The sequence below is a fragment of the Peromyscus californicus genome, unplaced genomic scaffold, assembly GCF_007827085.1.
Source record: "Peromyscus californicus insignis strain IS unplaced genomic scaffold, ASM782708v3 Scaffold_14__1_contigs__length_90479793_seg_2, whole genome shotgun sequence".
In the NCBI taxonomy this organism is placed as follows: Eukaryota; Metazoa; Chordata; class Mammalia; order Rodentia; family Cricetidae; genus Peromyscus; species Peromyscus californicus.
In genome coordinates, this window is record NW_026294436.1 from 49,280,533 (window position 1) to 49,299,408 (window position 18,876).

Genomic DNA, 18,876 nt, shown 5'->3' on the forward strand with positions numbered 1-18,876 from the left:
AAATAAGAAACGTATACCAAGGTTGAAGGGTCAGTTGCCAGGCAGATGTCCTTGTAGACATTTCTTATATAGAATTCCAGTGGCCCTGGGCAAGCTTGTAATGGCAGACATTTTTGATAGTTTCTATCAGGTATTCATTTAAGAACCGTTCTTTCCAAACCTCTCAACTCTCTTTTATGTTTATTTTGTGTTTTATTGGTTTTGAGACAGGATCTCACCTCACCAGGTCATCCAGGCTGGCCCCAATGTACTGTGATCCCTCTGCCTCATTCTTGGAGCACCAAAACTATAATCACATGCCACCAACCATATAGAGCTTACTTACATTTGTTTTATTAAAGTTCCTGCATTTTCTCAACCTTACCTATTTTGGTCTGATTTCCTATTGCTTAATGCCTTATTTGTGTACTTTGGTTTGAGCACATTCCCACTGGATTCCTGTAGAAGTTTTTTGGTTTTCTGAAGACAAGAAAGGCAAACAAGGGCTTCTCTTCTTCTTCTTCTTCTTCTTCTTCTTCTTCTTCTTCTTCTTCTTCTTCTTCTTCTTCTTCTTCTCCTTCTTCTCCTCCTCCTCCTCCTCCTCCTCCTCCTCCTCCCCCTCCTTTTCTTCTTCCTTCTCCTCCTCCTCCCTTTCTTTATGACCAGAATACAAGAAGCAGCCATCATGCTCTGTGTTTTGTTTTTCTCATACGGGTGTCTCTCATCATTTGGCTATACACACCATTGTGATTAGTGAATTCATGACATAATGGCCTTTGTACCATACAGGGGAGAAGATAGCAAAGGTGGAGGAAAGATGCGAAAGAATTTTAAAAATCTTTGAAGAAAATAGTTGAAAATAAACTTTACTGCCAAAAATGAGGGCAAAGTCTAATAAAACTCTAAAATCTTTGGAATTAATTTTCTTGTTTTTACATGTCTGCTGACCATTGCTGGGTCAGTGTCCTACATGTCAGGGTACCAGTAACCATTAAAGTTATTGGTTGTGCCCGCCTCTTACTTGCATCGCTGTTGAATAAAAACCCCAAAATTAACCTCTGCCCCTAGAAATGAACAAGAAACATAATAGGTGGGAATTCCTGTGCTTGATCAATCTATGATACCATCACATATAAGGGCCGTCAGTACAATTGATGACACTAAGAAAAATGTTTACATTTAAATTATGAGATGCTGTTTATGGTTAAAATGCTTCCAAATTCTAGGAACATTAAAAAAAATCTGTAATTTTTACACTTCATAAAAGATAGATGTTAGGAATTGAACCCTGGTCCTTTGGAAGAGCAGCCAGTGCTCTCAACCAATGAGCCATCTCTCCAGGCCCCATATGGCAGCTCATAACTGCCTGAAACTCCAACTTCAGGGGATCTGACACCTTTACACAGACATACATACAGGCAAAAACCCCAATGTACACTAAATAAATAAATCTTTTTTTAAAAGGATAAATGTTAGAACTCTGAGATGAGAGAAAAATGCAGAAGTAAACAGGATGAGAAGCTTTGACAATGGAGTCCTCAAAGGGGAAAGGCTGTGATATTAGCATAGGTCAAGGTGCACTCCACTAAGCAGAGTAATTTGAACAGAGATGCAGTAGGAGGACATGGGGGACTTGGTTAAGTGAATATCAAAGGTTAGGGGGATAGCAGACTGAAGAAAGAGCTAGAACAAAAGTCCTAAAGCAAATAAATGTCCATCTGAGTTGGAAGGATGTCAAGGAGGCTAGTGTGAGTGGACAGGTTGAGTGAGTTGAAAGACTAAAAGGAGATGAAGTCAAGAGGGAAATGCCAGATCACACACATGCTGATACTCTTGAAGGCCAGAAGAGGGCATCAGATTCTCTGGAACTGTAGTTACAGGTGAGCTACCTGATATGGATGCTGAGAATGAACCTAAATCCTGTGTAAAATCCCCAAGTGCTCTTAACCACTAAGCCATGTCTCCAGCTTCATAGGCCCCAGATTTTGCATATTTAACATGCTTCCAGATAAAGCACTAACCATCCATAAGGAACAAATCTAAATCAGCATATGAAATACTCTCCTCAAAGATTAGACAACTCAACACATCTATTATTTCCCCCAATTTGTCTCTTTACTTGAACAAGAGTCTGAAATAATTTGTGTGGAAGCTAAGAAGCATTTCACACTTGAGGGGTTAGCATCGGAAGGATTTCAATTAGAAATCTATACTTCAGAGATGAGATATATGAAAAAATGCCCTTCTCATACCTAAGGCAGACTAATAGTACTTGTAAGGATGTTAAAAAGTGAATTTTCATTGTCATAATGAGTAACTTCAAGATAGGTCAGACAGGCTGAAAGGTTGCCAGCCATCAGCCTTCCTTTAGAGTATAAGAACCCGATGAGCCCAAAATCCACACACAGTTTTAAAATTTCAACCCACACTCATATGCAGATACTCTATAATTTTGTGGGGAGCGGGGGCACTAGGAAGATAGTACAATCAGTAAAGTCCTTAGAACCTGAGTCTGATCCCTAGAACCTATGTTTAAAACTGCAGAGTGTTGGTAGGAACCTGTAATCCCAGCACTAGGGAGGCAAAAGACAGGTGGATCCCTGGGTTCCCTAGACAGAGAGCTTAGCTTAATCAGTGAGTTGCAAGCCAGTGAAAGAGCCTGTCTCCAGAACATGCCCAAGGTCCTACTGAGGAATATCACCTGAGGTTGTCCTCTGTCATCCACACACTAACAAAGCTTTGTCACCCAGGTCCAGTTAGGATAGCTGAATCTGTGTGTGCCCGTACAATACTGTTCTCTTTTCCTACAGAGTCAAATGTCCACTGAACAGAATGATCGGCATTCCTATTAGGGGGAAATGTACAAGTTAACCGGTGGCCTCAAAATATCTGGAATCTTAATCCAGAGATTTAAGAGGTGATTTATTTAGAGACCTGAGTGACATCAGGGACAGTTAAGTGAGCAGATAACTAGTGGGGAGGAAAGTGTTGAGTGTGTCTCTTCCAGTCCTCGTATTCATTCAGCAGGAAAATTTCTTTTACTGTTAATTTTGGAGGAGTAGGTGCCCGTCGTGTTTGGGAAAACAGGATACAGGCTATCCAAGATCCCATCCACAAGTGGACTTGGTTTAAGGATCAAAGAATGGATGAGAATGCCAGCAAGAACTCAGGGCTAGGGATGCTGCATAGAGGGTGAGTCAGGACAGTGACTGTGTTGATGGCAGATTTCACGTGCTGGGTGAAGTGACTCAATTCTACTCCTTCAGGAAAAAGGAACAAAACAAATTGATCAAGAGAATCCTGTTCTTTCTGTCTTTCAACTCACCAGTCTCAGCATGCCGACTTGCTTTACAGCCCTTGGTAGCTGCTATTACTTCATTCCTGTCCACATTCTGTACCAGGTAGGCAGAGGCTTTATATGATGCCCTGACCTTCTGCCTTTAGCATCTACACAGTTCTTCTGTGTCTCATTAGCCAGAACCTACGATCACCCACACACAGTTTGGGGTGGTCATTTGATCTGAGGCTATTATACTGAAGGTTGAACAAGCGAGGAGATCGAGAACGTCAGTGGATGTAGGAGCTACTAACACTACAGTGTGTATTGTCGCCTTTTCCTCCTCTTCCTCCTCTCTTCTCCCCTCCTCCTATTCCTTCCCCTCTTCTTTCCTCCCATCGCTTCCCTCTTCTTCGGTCTCGAGGAGTAATATTCCTTCTAATTTTGCTTTTCCGCTGGATTGATTCCAGGCTTTCCATCTGAAACCTTAAATCTTAAGCCTGAGTCACCATGATTTTGACAACTTAAGTAGTTCCAATTAAAAGTGTTATGGCCAGATTGTGACCTCAAAGAGACCACCAAAGACCTTGGATGTCCAGAATGCAACAGCAAGGTTTATTCTGTAGATACAAGTCTAGACAGGGAACTCATTCCTACACCCAATACAGTGAGGCAGGGAGGAGTTGCTCTTTCTTTGTGTGGCTAGCTTTTTAAAGGCAAAAACCACAAGCCCTTCAGGAGGTTTGGGGGAGTTTTGCACGGGTGCAACTCAGATTGGTTTATTTGTATCTCTGTTCTCTTTTAATTGGGTGAGGGTATGTAACCTTTGAATTTATGGGTTGGGGGTTACTATTACCATTTTGGGGGCAGTCCAGCACAAGTCCCAGGCTTTGTCCTTGAGCCGCCATGGGGGCTGGCTGGTCAAGCACGTACTGACTGTGGGGGCTGGCTCAGTGGTCTAAGCTCTGTCCTTGACTCATGCACATAACTCTAAGTTGGTGAGGGGTCCCAGACAGTAAACATCTGGCTGAACTTTGAGCAGTCAGAGTATGTGCAGAAAGGGAGCTACTCCAAGGACTATGTCTTTTGTTTATGGCCCTCCCAGAGACTGCTTGCTCAGTCTCAGGAAACTGAAATTCAGAGAAGACTGAGCAGCCTGTTACGGCATTTGCTTGGTCCTTTCAAAAAGGAAAATAAATAAATAAAATCTCCCCAGGTAGCGTGGCCAATCTTGGTCCTTTCAAAAAAGAAAATAAATAAATAAATACATACATACATACATACATACATACATACATACATACATACATACATACATACAAAAAAATCTCCCCAGGTAGCGTGACCAATCAGGGTGACGGGGATGCGGAGAGTCACTACCGGAAAAGTTCTGGCTCAGCCCCAAACTCCTCTCCTTTTGCCCGCCCCTTTACTATCGTACTTGTCTGAAGCCAGAGGTGGCCATTTTGGATTCGGGCGGAAATGAACTCAAAACCAACCGGCTAAAAACCCAAACATTAAAACTAGGACACCGGTGCGGTCGAGCTAAAAACACACGCAGACAGGTTTCTTTGCAGCCAGAGTAGGCTGCTGGGAGCAGGCGTGAGGCAGGGGCTTCCCTGGCGCCCACACCTAAAGATGCCCCGGACCGGAGCATCACCTGGGCGGCCGCTCTAGCTCGGTTCCGGGTTCGCGCACCTCGGTGGTGGCGTCGGAGGAACTGAAGGCCGGTCTGTTGACCCGTTTCCGGGCCCTTCTCGTGCGGTCTGAGCCCGGTCCTCGGGAGACTGTGGGTGGAGGGGCCTAGGCCTGCGAGTCGGAGCCAGCCGCCAGCCTGCTCCCGCCGCCCGCAGGTAACCGGGAGCCGAGCGGCCGGGGCGGCGGGGCAGGGCGGGAGCGGGGTCGCCGCTGGCGGGGAGAGCTGGGGCGGCCCGTTGAGCGCTGCTCCGGTTTGATCGGGGTGCCCCCCGCCTCTCTCGGGCTTCTCGGGGGACCCCGCCGTCACGGCCGAGGCCTGGAGTCTAGCGGGAAGGTCGCGCGGTACTGGGTCCCAGACAGCGCCAGGCCCCCAGCGGCTTCATGCGTGAAATAAAGATAACACATGATCTCCCCAAGTCGTTTTTTGCTGACTTTTGGGATCACAGTGACCGCTGGTTTGAGGGATTGGTGTGTATCCTGAGCTGAGGTCAGACGGAGTACTTTTAATCTACATGATGTTTTGCTTGTCAGCGAGCACTGGCTTTGAGTTCTTGACCCGGAACATACATGGCTGAAACACATCAAACCCCGGGGCTGCTGGTAAGGTGTATCACCCAGTAGCTAAGTGCCAGCGAATAAGGCATACCCTTAGGACTCTTGGGGCAAGTCATAAGCTTTGGCACTTTGAAGTTAAGGGAGCTGGAGCCAAGAGAATCTCTACTAATTGTTGGGAGAAGAACCAACAGGGACATATTTCTCTCGAGGACACAGGTTTTATGGTTGAGTCCAGAAGTTGTCCAGTGACCTAGGCAAGGGTGCTTCCTAACTACAGGTGGTCTCTTCTGAAGCTTCACCTGAAGCCAAAGAAAGAAAAAGGTTGGAGGAAAATAGGTAAACAATTTTTTTTAAGACAGCTATGGTGTATATTCACATCGGAGGAGACTGTCAACTCAATGTTTCATTATAGAAAGTAGAAGTGTATTCTCTAAAATGTCTGTGCTATATTGGAATGTCCTTTTCTACCTTCGTGTGACTTTCCATTTCAAATCTACCTGGCACTATTTCACATTTTCCTCCTTACTCCTCAAACAAGGAAGAGTATTTGGAGCTCGGAGTGTTATTTATGTCTTGCATTTCAGTAAGTTCCTTTCAGTTCAGTTCTCGGTTTTAAAAGCACTGTTTATATCAATAGCGCCCTGCCTCTTACATACAGTTGTGGGAAGAATCAGTGACCACTTTAGGGTGTTCTCAGACCCAATCATCAGTACCTCTTCCCTGCTGCATTGGGCATAAACTCTGCTCTTTGATCGGCCTCACATTCGATGGTGTCAGCAGACATATCTCAGCATCGCCAATCTTTCAAAACAAAAGAAGTACAGGGCATTCCATTCTCTTCAATAGAAATTGAGTCATCCCTTTTTAAAAGTGATTTTTCTTAGGGTCCTAGGCAGTACACTGCTGTGAGAAATTACCAGTTTTAGTATCTAATATTTTTGTAAATCTGAAGTTATTAGTTATCATCTGTTTGTATTTATAATATTGAATTAAAGGTTAATAGATATTCTGAGGCCCAGTATTCCAACAAGGACCTGTTTTACTATTGGAAATAAGTAAATTAAATGTCTATTGTCCTTGCCTCCAATAGCAGAGCTCATGAATCTTGGTGAGCACAGTATCTCTTCAGGACTAACGATGAAACTCAGTAGTATGATTTCCTGCCAGGAAGATACTCATCTGTTTGTAGTTCCTTGTTCTGTTTTTCCTTTATTGTTTGTTGATACTGAAAAGTTTTATTTTGTAGTGAACCCAGAATGCAGGCCAGCTTCACATACTTTTCATAGTAACCCTTCCTTAACTGATGCCTATGGTCTCACTGGTGTTGTAAGCAGGGCTTAGAGTAGAAATGTCAGTTGGTTTCAAAGAACGTGGGCCCATTCCAGCCAGTCAGGAAAGCTGCACACTCTAAAGAGGGTTAGTCAATGAAAAAACTGCATTAGAAACTAGCTGCCCATCCTCCAGGCCTGAGACAGGTCTGAGGTGGGGATGCTGGTATGCTTCTATAAAAAAGCCATTCCCCTAGCCTGAGCTTGTTATCCCACTGACCTCTGACTTCCTGGTGCCCACCAAGTTTTTGCTCCCACGTGGCCTTCATTTACCATAGCGCCAGCTCCACCTCCTGGTGCCCCCAGCTTCAGATGTGCTACTAGTGATAGAGAAAAGCCTTGCCTAGTTCAAATTCATGGAGGAGACAGTGGTCTGCCCCTCCGTGCCAGTTCTGGATACTGAAGGTAGTCTGTGAGTTGACTGCTCTTTGACCTGAATGAAACAAGTCATTAACTGTGGCCAGGAAGCAGGAGGAAGGCCCTCTCTGAGCAGGCACTACTGCATCCCCAGACGAGTAGAGTTGCATTTCTCCATTACCCCAAATGAACTGTTTTAAAAAGTGGGTGTTTCTTAGTCGGGCAGTGGTGGAGCACACCTTTAATCCTAGCACTCAAGAGGCAGAGCCAGGCAGATCTCTGTGAGTTCGAGGCCAGCTTGGGCTACAGAGCAAGATCCAGGACAGGCACCAAAGCTACACAGAGAAACCCAGTCTCAAAAAAACAAAAAAAAAGTGGGTGTTTCTTATAATTGAGGCTGTTGGATATTTTAGTATTGTTCTTAGTGTCACGTCTGTTCTATTTTTATTTTTATATTTTGAAATTATACCTTAATTATATCATTCCCCTGTTTCCCTTTCCTCTTTCCAACCCTTCCCAATTATCCCCCTCCCCATTGTTCTTTCGAATTCATGGTCTCTTTCTTTGTTACAATGTGTAACAAATAAATAAATATGTAACTACAACCTGTTCAGTCTATACAATGTTACCTGTATATATATGATCTCACGATTGACCACATGGTATTGGATAACCAGTTGGGAACCCTTCCCTTTGGCAGAACGTGTCTCTGGTTCTCAGCATTCCCCAGTTGTCTGTAGATCTTTGGCTAGCATTGAGGTTGTGTGAGCTTTCACTCTTTCGTGTTAGCATGTCCATTGGTGTCCTTGTTGTTTGGGTCTTATTTAGGCAGCCATGTTAATGAGACCGGATGGTATCGTCTCTTTGACTTTCTAGGAGATACAATCTCACAGCAAACTTCCTGTTCCTCTGGCTTTTACAAACCCTCTCTTCCTCAATAATCCCTGAGCCTAAGAAAGATAAATTGCTAGGTATGTATGAAAGAGCTCAGTGCATCTGCTAAAGAGCAAAATTAGTTCTTACCTACAGACAGAAATTCTGAAAAAACTAATTCTCTGTAGCTTTTTGCCCTAGTACATTTTCTGTTCCTCATATAGTAATGTGTGCATCTGTACACATTTTAAATTCTATTATAAGCTTGTATTTTAAGCATCATTACATAGATAACAAATTATTCTGTGGCTCTTCATCCATGTGGAAGGAAAATCTAAGTTGAGAGATTTGTGTCATGATTATTAGGTTTATATTTATGTAAACACTACTTTTGTGGGGGTGGGAGGTTCGAGACAGGGTTTCTCTGTGAAACCCTGGCTGTCCTAGAACTGACTTTGTAGACCAGGCTGACCTTGAACTCAGATATCCACCTGACTCTGCCTCCCAATATCGAGATTAAAGGTATGCGCCACCACCACTGTCTAAGCCTACTTATTTTTAATAAAAAGTTTTACAAGCCTTTATAGAAATTTGTGTGTGATTGGGTTTGGGAAGGAAGTACGTGTGACTATTTGGTAACACACATTTTCTCTGGCGTTGTTAGTTGTTAATTAACAAGCACTCCTGATAACTTGCTTTTCATTGACCGTTTGTATTATCAGATGGCAGTTGTTAGCACTGCAGGAATGAGTAAGTCTGAATGGACACTTGGGGCTAAGCCGGATAGCCAGCCTGCTTATGTTGCAGATAGATGTGGAATGTTTTAACTTGCTTTCTGCTTGTTTTAGATCTGTTTGATTTGAGGAGGAACTGCAGTACTGTCTCCCTGCAAGAGGGATGGGATCAGAGAACAGTGCTTTAAAGAGCTATACACTGAGAGACTCGCCATTTACCTTGCCCTCTGGACTTGCTGTTTATCCCGCCATACTGCAAGATGGGAAATGCGCCTCAGTGTTCGTATATAAGAGAGAGAACGAAGACAAGGTTAACAAAGCAGCCAAGGTACTGTGATGGGTTGTCTTCACAGGGCTTTCTAAGTCCCGGTTTCCTCTTAGATGAACTTCATAAAGGTCCAGGGAGATACGGTCCCAAGCAGTGGTACTTTACTACTCAGTGTTTCATAAAAACAGTTGTTCCAGGCCGGGCGGTGGTGGCGCACGCCTTTAATCCCAGCACTCGGGAGGCAGAGCCAGGCGGATCTCTGTGAGTTCGAGGCCAGCCTGGGCTACCAAGTGAGTTCCAGGAGAGGCGCAAAGCTACACAGAGAAACCCTGTCTCGAAAAACCAAAAAAAAAAAAAAAAAAAAAAAAAAAAAAACAGTTGTTCCATCTCTAACATACTGTCCCTACAGCCAAAGAGCTTCACCAGACTCACTATGATGGTTTCTATCACAATGCTTTTAATGAGAAAGGTAGGCAGGTGATTTCATATGGCCAGTCTAAGAGATGGGATTCATCTAGTTTAACAAAAATGCTGCTCATTGGTATTTTAATTAGTGTGTTGATGTGCTTGAAAATAAAGCAATCTAGGAATTTTATATTTCTTGCCCTGAAACACTGTACTGTCACAGCATTTTACAAGATATTTTTATTTTTTGTATATGAACGATTTGCCTGCATGTATGTCTATGGACCATGTGCATTCACTGGGTAGCCAGGGAGGTCAGAAGAGGGCATCAGATCCCTTGGAACTGTTAGGGTTAGGTGTCAGGTAAGTTCTGGGAATCACACCTGGGTCCTCTGCAAGAGCAGCCAAGTGCTCATAACTGCTGAGCCATCTCTCCAGCCCTTGTCCCAACATTTTTAATTCGTGTGTTAGATCAGATACCACAGAAAGAATGTTTACCCTGCCTTTGGTTCTTGGGGAGAGACCTTACAGGGTCATAGACTTCTGGAGGCATCCATTTTTGCCCAAGTAAGAAAGTCCCTTTGGCCCCTGGTCACTGCCACCCTTGGTTGAGAGCATCATTGCAGTCAGTTTGCTATTGATTCGATGTCAGGGGATGTTGACAGTAAGAAGAAATGGTGCTGAGGCTGGTGGTACAGCTCAGTCATGTGGTCCTCCCATGACATGGTTAACATACGGACCTAGCCTCAGCACACACACACCCCCCCAAAAAAAAAGAAAAGAAAAAAAAAGTAAAAGAGAAAAGGAAAAATACCACAGAAAAAGAAAGAACGATCCCATCTTGGAACAGTATTCAGTAAAATAACCAGTTTTCTTAAAGAAAAGCAGCGCCGTGTGCTGGTAGTTCCGTGGATAACTAACTTTTGCATATTTTCTAATTCAGAGCATCTTCAAGGAGTTTCTAGAGAGAATACTACAGTTGTGTTCATGAATGAATTCTTCAGTGTTTCTGTAGTAAAAATGGGAAGTTTTCAGTTTGAACTGATAGCTGTTTTGTTTGAATCATGGTCTGTATCACTAAGAATTCTTTTTCAAAAGTCAGTAGATGTAGAACATTTCACAAGCTTTTTAAATGGTTTATTTCTTTGATGGCTATAAAAGGTTATGTTAGTAATATTGATATTTCATTGCTCACACTAATTAGTTACTTGATGTCGTATCTTTGATTAAACACAAAATTGACATTTAAATGGTTCCTAAGGAAAATGACATGTGAAACAATCTTCTCAGTACACACACTCATGCTCTGGGAGTGGTACATGCTGGGTAAAAATCATATTTTTGTCTCTTTTCCACCCCATCTAGATATTGTTAATAATTCCTATTGTGATTTGCAAAAGATGGGACATCATACTTTACTCTTACGTGCAGTTAGCATTTAACGTTTTCACTTACTTTCATCTGTTAGACTGTGTGTGTTGTGTTTTATAACTTAGAGTGACTATAACCAGTGAGGCACTCACTATGCTTACAATCTTTCTAGTTCTTCCTGTTCTTAAGACTATTAAGAGTTTTTAATTACTACCTTTTGTAGTGTATGGACCCTGAAGTAAAAATAACACAGCTCATAAATTTTTTATAAGAAAAAACCCCAAAGATCTTCTCTTGGTTATGAAGATTTTTGTGCTGTAAGAATTTTAAAGCTTAGGTAAAGAGATCCGCCCACCTTTAGATCCCCTGGCTGAGACTTTGCAGGTAGTCCCTGTTGGACCCCAAAGTTTAGGGTCTCAAGTGGGCGCCCCAAGAACCCAGACTCCAGTCCAGTTGATGCAACAGCAGGAGGATTTATTAGGCTTCTTTATAGAAGGGCCCCTCCGCTCCCTAGAGCAAGAGTCGCATCTTACTGCAGCCCCATAAGGGCTTTTAAAGGAAAAACCCACAAAAGTCATAAGATTACAATTTCCATACAATTTCATTTTACAAGAACATGGTCTGATCACAGGGTGATCACAGAGGGGGTACAGTTACGTAAACCTCAAGGGGGGTATCAGGGCGGGAGTGGAGCTTACACACAGGTCACGGTGGTCCTTCCTGTAACACCTGCAACTATCCCAGTCACAGTTGAGCACATCTCTTAACAGAAATCTTTTTACATTGTTACATTGTTACAGGGGTGATTGAGTAGTGGCTGAGTCAGGTGGCCCTTGGAACTAGATTTTTAGTTTCTCATTTCCTGGTGCTTGAAGTTTCTCTCTTCCTGAGGCTTGGGGGTGTAAGCCTGAAGGGCTAGGGTCTTTCAGTCCCCATTTGTTTCTTCAGCCCTACAGTGAGAAGTTGGGACGACAACAAAAGGCTAAGTAAGGAGTTGGTATTATCAGGGAGTCTTGGAGTCTGAAGAACTGGTCATGGTACCGAAGAAGTATATGGCATGTAACATGTTAACTTTAGCCGGGCAGTGGTGGTGCATGCCTTTAATCCCAGCACTCGGGAGGCAGAGCCAGGCAAATCTCTGTGAGTTCAAGGCCAGCCTGGGCTACCAAGTGAGTTCCAGGAAAGGCGCAAAGCTACACAGAGAAACTCTGTCTCAAAAAACCAACCAAACAAACAAACAAACAAACAAAAAAACCATGTTAACTTTAGGGATGTAATGTCCTAGATTTCTAAGTACTAAAGCAACTGTAGTTAGCAGCCCGTCTCTACGGTGGGTTCTTGATCCTACCTCTGAGAGCTTCAGCTATTACTAGGGAATAATCCTATTCTTTCTCTACCATTAGAAATTAAAAATCACAACCATACTATGCTGTTGGCCTCTGGAAGAAGAAATGTAGCCATATGGTTTGTCACAGAACAATATAAAAAGTGGCTGTGTCTCTCCAACCACATCTTATCATAAGTTCATCAACTGTAACTAAAAGCATAATCTTCTCACTGGGATTAAAGTTCAGTTCTATGGCCTGTAAGAAATGAAACATCCTAGGAATGTGTCTGGTTACTGTGGTCTGCTACAGTCCAAATGCAGGTAGGCCTCATGGGAATCACAAAGCTTATAGAAATGATCCCGAGTCCACTGGATTCCAGTATACCTGCAGAGCTCTTCGGTTGTTCTCTTAGGCATCCTGAGGTACATATGTTCTTCCTGGTGGAGTGTACCCCAAACCAATAGATGCCCACACTTACTGTCTGCCCAGACTTACTGTCAGCATCTCCACCTGCCTGTCCATTATCTGAGGCTGAGTGCTCCACTGGCGCCCACAGTCTCCAGAGTAGAAGTCTTTCTTCTTTGTTCCTTGCCTGCATGTTTCCTGGTCTGTGATCCAACTCTCAGACCATCGGTATTTAAAACAGCGTATCTGCATCTCTGTCCTAGATGCACATCTTTGAGGAAGAAGAAACAGGCCATCTTGGTTATTTTATTATATTGGTGTCCCAGCCTAAGTGATGGCCTCTGTCTAAGAGTATATGCTTGCATTTACTCTGTAGAGGAGAACATAGAGTCAGTCAACTTTATGAAGTTCTGAAAGTTTTTTCTGGGTATGCGTGGGAGGGGAGGCAAAACTGAAATTTACCTGAGTCAGGTGACCACTTAGTGACTTTGTATCTTCCTGCCAGCACAGAATGAGGTGTTTCCTGAGTAGCAGGAGAATAAAGAACAGTGCACATAGATCAAAGGAGGGCTGGCCTGGGTTTAGCAGGGAGAGGTACTCACGGCCATGGCTGCTGACCTGAGTTCAATACCCAGGACCAAAGGGTTGGAGGAGAGAGTCCACTCCTGCAGACTGTCCTCTGACCCCACCCACACCATGGCGCGAGCGCATACATAATAATAAATGTAAAAAGTGTTAAAGAAGAGAGGAAATTAACTAGAGCCTTCAGACATAAAAGTGGAACCAAGAGTTTGTCTTGAACAGAGAAAAGTGAAATATTTCATGATCAGTTTGAAAATTATTTAAAATAATTTAAAAATTGGAAGTATGAAGGAGGGTAGGGAGAGTACATAATTTTATATGGAAATTATAGTTTAAAATATACATATAAGAAATTCTCTCCAATTAGCCAGACTCATTTAACCAACCCGCTGGCAGGAGCTTTGGCTCTTTTGGGTCTTTACTGTGTTCTCTTTGCATGAACTGTTTTCAGTGCAAGTATTCAAGTTCAAGTCAGTAGCTTGTGATTACTAGTTACATAAAATTTTCTTCCCTTTTTTTGTTTGTTTGAAGTAATTAGTTCCCCTTGTTTTTCTTTTTGTTTGTTTTAGTTTGTTTTTATCGAGGCAGAGTCTGGCTTGGATGTCACTTTGTGGAATAGACTGGCCTCGAACTTGCACTGACCCTCCTGTCTGTCTGTCTGTCTCCACAGTGCTGGGTTATAGTGTACTACCATACTCAGCCAGCAGAGGCAAGTTAAAATTTCCATCATATGAAGTATGTACTAGGAATAGAAAATCCAGAGCTAATACGGCTAGAACAGAACCAGCGGTGGTGGTTGTCATAACACTCAGTTAGCAAGCAGACAACCTCCTTATTTGGACTCAAGTTTCCAGTTGCTTTCCTCTCGTCTGCCTCTGAGTGCTAGTTCCAATCTCAGTTCGTTTTTCAAAACCAAAAAGGGAAGAACCACTGTAATTTTAACAAATTCAAGCAAAATGGACTTATACTTGTCATCCATTCATGTATATTGTCTGTCTGCTAAGGAAACTGATAGGGAAGGGGGATATTTTATATTGGGGTTTCTTAACATGAAACCAGAGGCTTCTCCATCATAATTCATTGTAGTTTGAGGGGGAAAAGTGGGACTAGCTACTTAAACTCATTCTTATCTTTTAATATTTTGGTGTTTAGTGTGTAACCCTGGCTGCCCTGTGATTCACTATGTAGACCAGGTGGCCTCCCGAGTGCTGATTAAAAGCTTGTGCCACCATGCCTGGATGTTGTTTTCTATACTTTATATGTGTTAAATGTAGGTGTACATATAACATATGAGGCATTTTTGTTGGTGAGACATGGAACTGGAAAAAAGCATGGCAATCACTTTTCAGATAATAAAAGTTTTTAAAATGTTGAAATATTTTAAAAGGATTTGATATTTGATAAATTGGTAAAAAGTTAAGAAAATAAAATAAAATGTTTAATAAGAAGATATAGCCCAGTGACGGGGTCAGCAAATGTTCAGGCCAGGATGAGCTAAGAATGTTTTATGTATTTAAGGGACTTTTAAAATCTGGCCCCAGAAGCCATATGTCCTTTAAACCTAACATGTTTATCCCAGTCTGTGTTAACTAAAGTTCTTAAATTTGTGTTTTGGAGATTTGGGTCCAGTTTGTATTTTTAGTAATTATGCTTTCTTTATGCCCCTATTTCCCCTTTTGGGGAACTTCATTACCTGCATTGGACCTTTTGTTATCATCATACAGATTCCTCTGGTGCTGATCATTAAAACAAACAAACGTTCTATTCCTTGGATTGGTTAATAGCTTCATGTCATATTCATACAGTTAATGAATCCATACTTTGAGTTTCTAATTTCCAGAAATTTCCCATTAAAACTGGCTGACATTCTCAGGCTGAGTAGACTCTGGATTCCCTTTTGGATATTTTAATGTTGTGTGGCAGAGATTACCGACTCTGCCACCAGTTCTCTAACAAGGCTCTCTTCAGGCTTGATTTAGGAGGCAGTTCATCTTCCTTAGGTTCAGACCTCAAATTCCCAGGAATAGCAGTTCAAACTTCCTTTCCTTCCTTGAACCTTTGACCTCCTGGTTAGGTCTTTCCCTATGCCTGCTTACTGATTCCAGAGTTTGAGGATTTGTGCAGAAAATTAGGCTTTTCCTTCCCCAGCTCGCTACCCTCTGGGACAGTGTCCTCATACTCTGCCCTTCCTAGGCTCCTTTCCGATTCTAGCCTGAAAGATTGAGATTTTGGGTGTAGTCTTGGTCCCCTAACTCCACTGCTTCACAGCTGAGGCCTGCTGTTCATGTGTAGTTGTCCTAAGAAGAGAGACCGCTTCATCCTCGGTGTTACTTTCACTGCTCCCTAATCTGGATGCCTGCAGAGTTCTTGGGTCGTTTCTGGCTTTCATTCCAAATTCATGGCAATGATAGTTGGGAGGCGTAAGAGCTTGGGAGACTTCAAAGGGAATAGGAAGTCTGTAGTTACTTAAATATTGTAAGTTGAATAAAATTAGAACAAGTTATAGATTCTTTTTTTGTCCTTGAAATTTGGGGGAACATGGGGAGGTAGAAGGGACCGTCAATAAAACATGACTTTTATTACAGTGTGTGTGAAACTAATTAATCTGGTTTGAGTCATTAACTTCATCAACTCTTCTATTTGTATTTTAAAGCACTTAAAGACCCTTCGTCACCCTTGCTTGCTAAGATTTTTATCTTGTACTGTGGAAGCAGATGGCATTCATCTCGTCACTGAGAGAGTGCAGCCTTTGGAAGTGGCATTGGAAACCCTGTCTCCTGCAGAAGTCTGTGCTGGAATCTATGACATATTGCTGGCTCTTATCTTCCTTCATGACAGAGTAAGTGGTTTGACAGTCTCCCTCACAGGATTGATGGGGACTGAAGTGACCCTCTGGGTGGTGGTCCTGAGAGACCGGTACAGAGAGAAACTGAGACAGAAAGTGGAAGGAACAAGAGATCCTACAGAGAGTTTGTGGAATCAGAAACTGGTTCTCTGTCCCTGAGCAGTTGTTTATACAATTTTCTTTCAGTTGACTGTCTTCCTCTTGTTTTAGGTAAGTCTTTATCTAAATAGAGCTGCAGTCAGTATTGGATAAGAGAAAGGTCTGCCAGTAGTGTTGCTGTAGACCAAGGCTCCTGTTGGTTTCCAGAAGTTCTACTCCACTTTAGATTTCAAAGAAAGAACTGTTTCTTAGGAAGAAATGGTGTTTCCGTTTGGGTGTGTGAATCCAATAGAGATAGCCCTCTAAAGAAGGTGTTGTAGCCAGTAAGCTTGCTTCTAGTGATGTCTGGTTGGGATGTTGGTTCTGCACTTCCTTATGTCTGTCTGTTGTCACTGTTCTGAGCTGCTGTTTGTGGTGTTTACGTTCTGAAGCGTGAGGTCTTTGGCAGTCTGCAGAGATGGGACAGCAGTAACACAGGCTACACCCGGCACCAGCCTCATCTTACTGTCTAAAGCTGTTTCTGTCAGGGGGAGACAGGCTTTCCAATGCCGTGTGCAGTTTAGAATTTCTTAGAATTTCAGTCTGTTGAGGTTCACATGGCAGCAAGAATTCTTACTGCTTCATTGGGGAGGAGTCTTTTTTGTTGAAGAAAATTTATCAGTAATAGGAAAGCAACAGGATGAGAGGGCAAGTTAAACCTCCGTCCCATCTTCGGATCTAATTGTCCTCCAGAGGCAGCTGTGGCGCTCAGTGCTTTATTCCAGAGAAATTTTGTGTGTGTGTATCAAGCAAATATTCTATGTTTATTCTCTTCTTTTTCCCCAATGGAAGCCTATCATACATTCTGTTAAAAATCTTCCTTTACTATATATTAGAGTCTTTGGTATAAAATGCATACACATTGGATCATGTGACTAGAATATTTAGTGTACTTTTTGTGTACTGGAATGAATGATTCCTGGTTTGAAAAAGAAATTTAACTACTCAAGCCCCGTTCTCATTTTCTCCCTTCCTCATTTTTATTTATTTATTTTTTGTTTTTGTTTTTGTTTTTGTTTTTGGAGACAGGGTTTCTCTGTGTAGCTTTGCGCCTTTCCTGGAACTCACTTGGTAGCCCAGGCTGGCCTCGAACTCACAGAGATCCGCCTGGCTCTGCCTCCCGAGTGCTGGGATTAAAGGCGTGCGCCACCACCGCCCGGCCCTCATTTTTATTGAAGTTATACTATTTTTTTTTTTATAGTTTTAAACTTGATTCTTCTGTGGTGGGTGGAAATTTTTCTGGTGGTCCTTGTCTTTCCATTTCCTCCTCTTCTGGTGGGATTTTGTTAATGTACTGACGGCCCAGCTTTCAGGTGAAGCAGTCTGGGTTCCTGACAGACGATAGGCAAGAAAGACTTTGGGGGGAAGTGACAGAACCTGCAGGAGCCACCACTCTTTGTTTAAGGAACTGGAAGCAAGTGATCCAGACCGTGGGGACTTGTGTATGTTTAAGGACACGTGTGGCTCCTGATCCCCAAGAATGGGAGTGATGCTGTCTGTGCACTGGCTTTCGTGTCTTCCTGCCCTTCCTGCCGGGCAGGGAGCTAGCCAGAGCCTTGCCCTCCTCAGCTGCATCTGGTTTGTTCATTTAAGCCCAGCTCCATTCGTTAGGCTTCAGGTGCCAAAGACCCTACTGACCTGTGTGTGGTAACTAGTATTTAATTGTTTAAAACCTTCAGATTTGGGGGTGTCAGTCTTCTTCCTGTTCCGTTTGTCTCTTTCCCAGGGACATCTGACACACAACAATGTCTGCTTATCATCTGTTTTTGTGAGTGAAGATGGGCACTGGAAGCTTGGAGGCATGGAAACAGTGTGCAAAGTTCCTCAGGCCACACCAGAGGTGAGCGAACTCGCAGCCCTCTTCCTCACGGAGGATATGAATGTGACATGAGATGGGGTTATTACCTGGGCACTCTCCTTCACTGTTAGGATTTTAGATTTGAAGACTTGAACTTTCTGTTAATGCTCATGTTCAGAAAATTGTAATGTTTATTCCTCAAAGAAGTTCTGAGGTTCATGTAGTCCCTTCTCATTCAGTAGGTAAGGAGCCTAAGATGGAGAGGTAGACGGTTTATTCAACATTGAAGCCAGTTGCCCGCCTCTCTGTTCCCTATAAGTACTTTGTGCTTCCTTAGACTTATACTCAATGCTGAGGTCAGCTTTATGTGTCTCTTCCGTCCCAGCAGTTGAGTGACATACTCTTTCTGTCTCCTCCTGGAATAGCACCTGTCTATTAGGAGGCCAGAAGTACTCACTGCACGTTGTCTCAGTTGCCCAGTGTCAGAACACTGTATTGTATGGAATTGTGAGCCAAGTTGTTGCTGCTATGGTACTTCCTGTACATTTCCCTCCTGGTTGACAAGCTGCTCTTCTCACTGTTTGGTTTCTTTTCACCTTTTGCACGTTGTTTATGACTCACTTTTTCTAAAACCACTCCCTTCCTAATGTCTCCGTGGAAGTATTGGCTCTTTTTTTTAGTTTTTCGAGACAGGGTTTCTCTGCAACTCACTCTGTAGTCCAGGCTGGCCTCGAACTCACAGAGATCCACCTGGCTCTGCCTCCCAATCTGGGATTAAAGGCATGCGTCACCAACGCCCGGCGAATTGGCTTTAAAAGGTAGGGTGTGTGTGTGTGTGTGTGTGTGTGTGTTCATGTTCGTTCTACATCTGTGCACATGCCCAGGGAGGCCAGAAGAGGCTGTCAGATCCCCTGTACCTGAAGTTATAGTAGCTG

General features: G+C 43.0%; 1 protein-coding gene across 3 annotated transcripts in view; it reads left to right on the plus strand.

Annotated features, from left to right (window-relative positions):
- Scyl3 (SCY1 like pseudokinase 3) overlaps positions 1–18,876 on the plus strand; it is a 90,412-nt gene that overhangs the window by 10,737 nt on the left and 60,799 nt on the right. For 2 of the 3 annotated variants that reach the window (XR_008217950.1, XM_052737431.1), the window contains exons 1-4: positions 4,689–5,109; positions 8,916–9,129; positions 15,814–15,999; positions 17,870–17,983. Coding sequence is in view for 2 of the 3 variants with exons in the window: in XM_052737431.1 (XP_052593391.1) it covers positions 8,965–9,129; positions 15,814–15,999; positions 17,870–17,983 (465 nt within the window). In the remaining variant the exon portion in view is untranslated. Of the gene's footprint in view, positions 1–4,688; positions 5,110–8,915; positions 9,130–15,813; positions 16,000–17,869; positions 17,984–18,876 lie in introns of those variants that run through there. The other variant, XM_052737433.1, reaches the window with a different exon arrangement.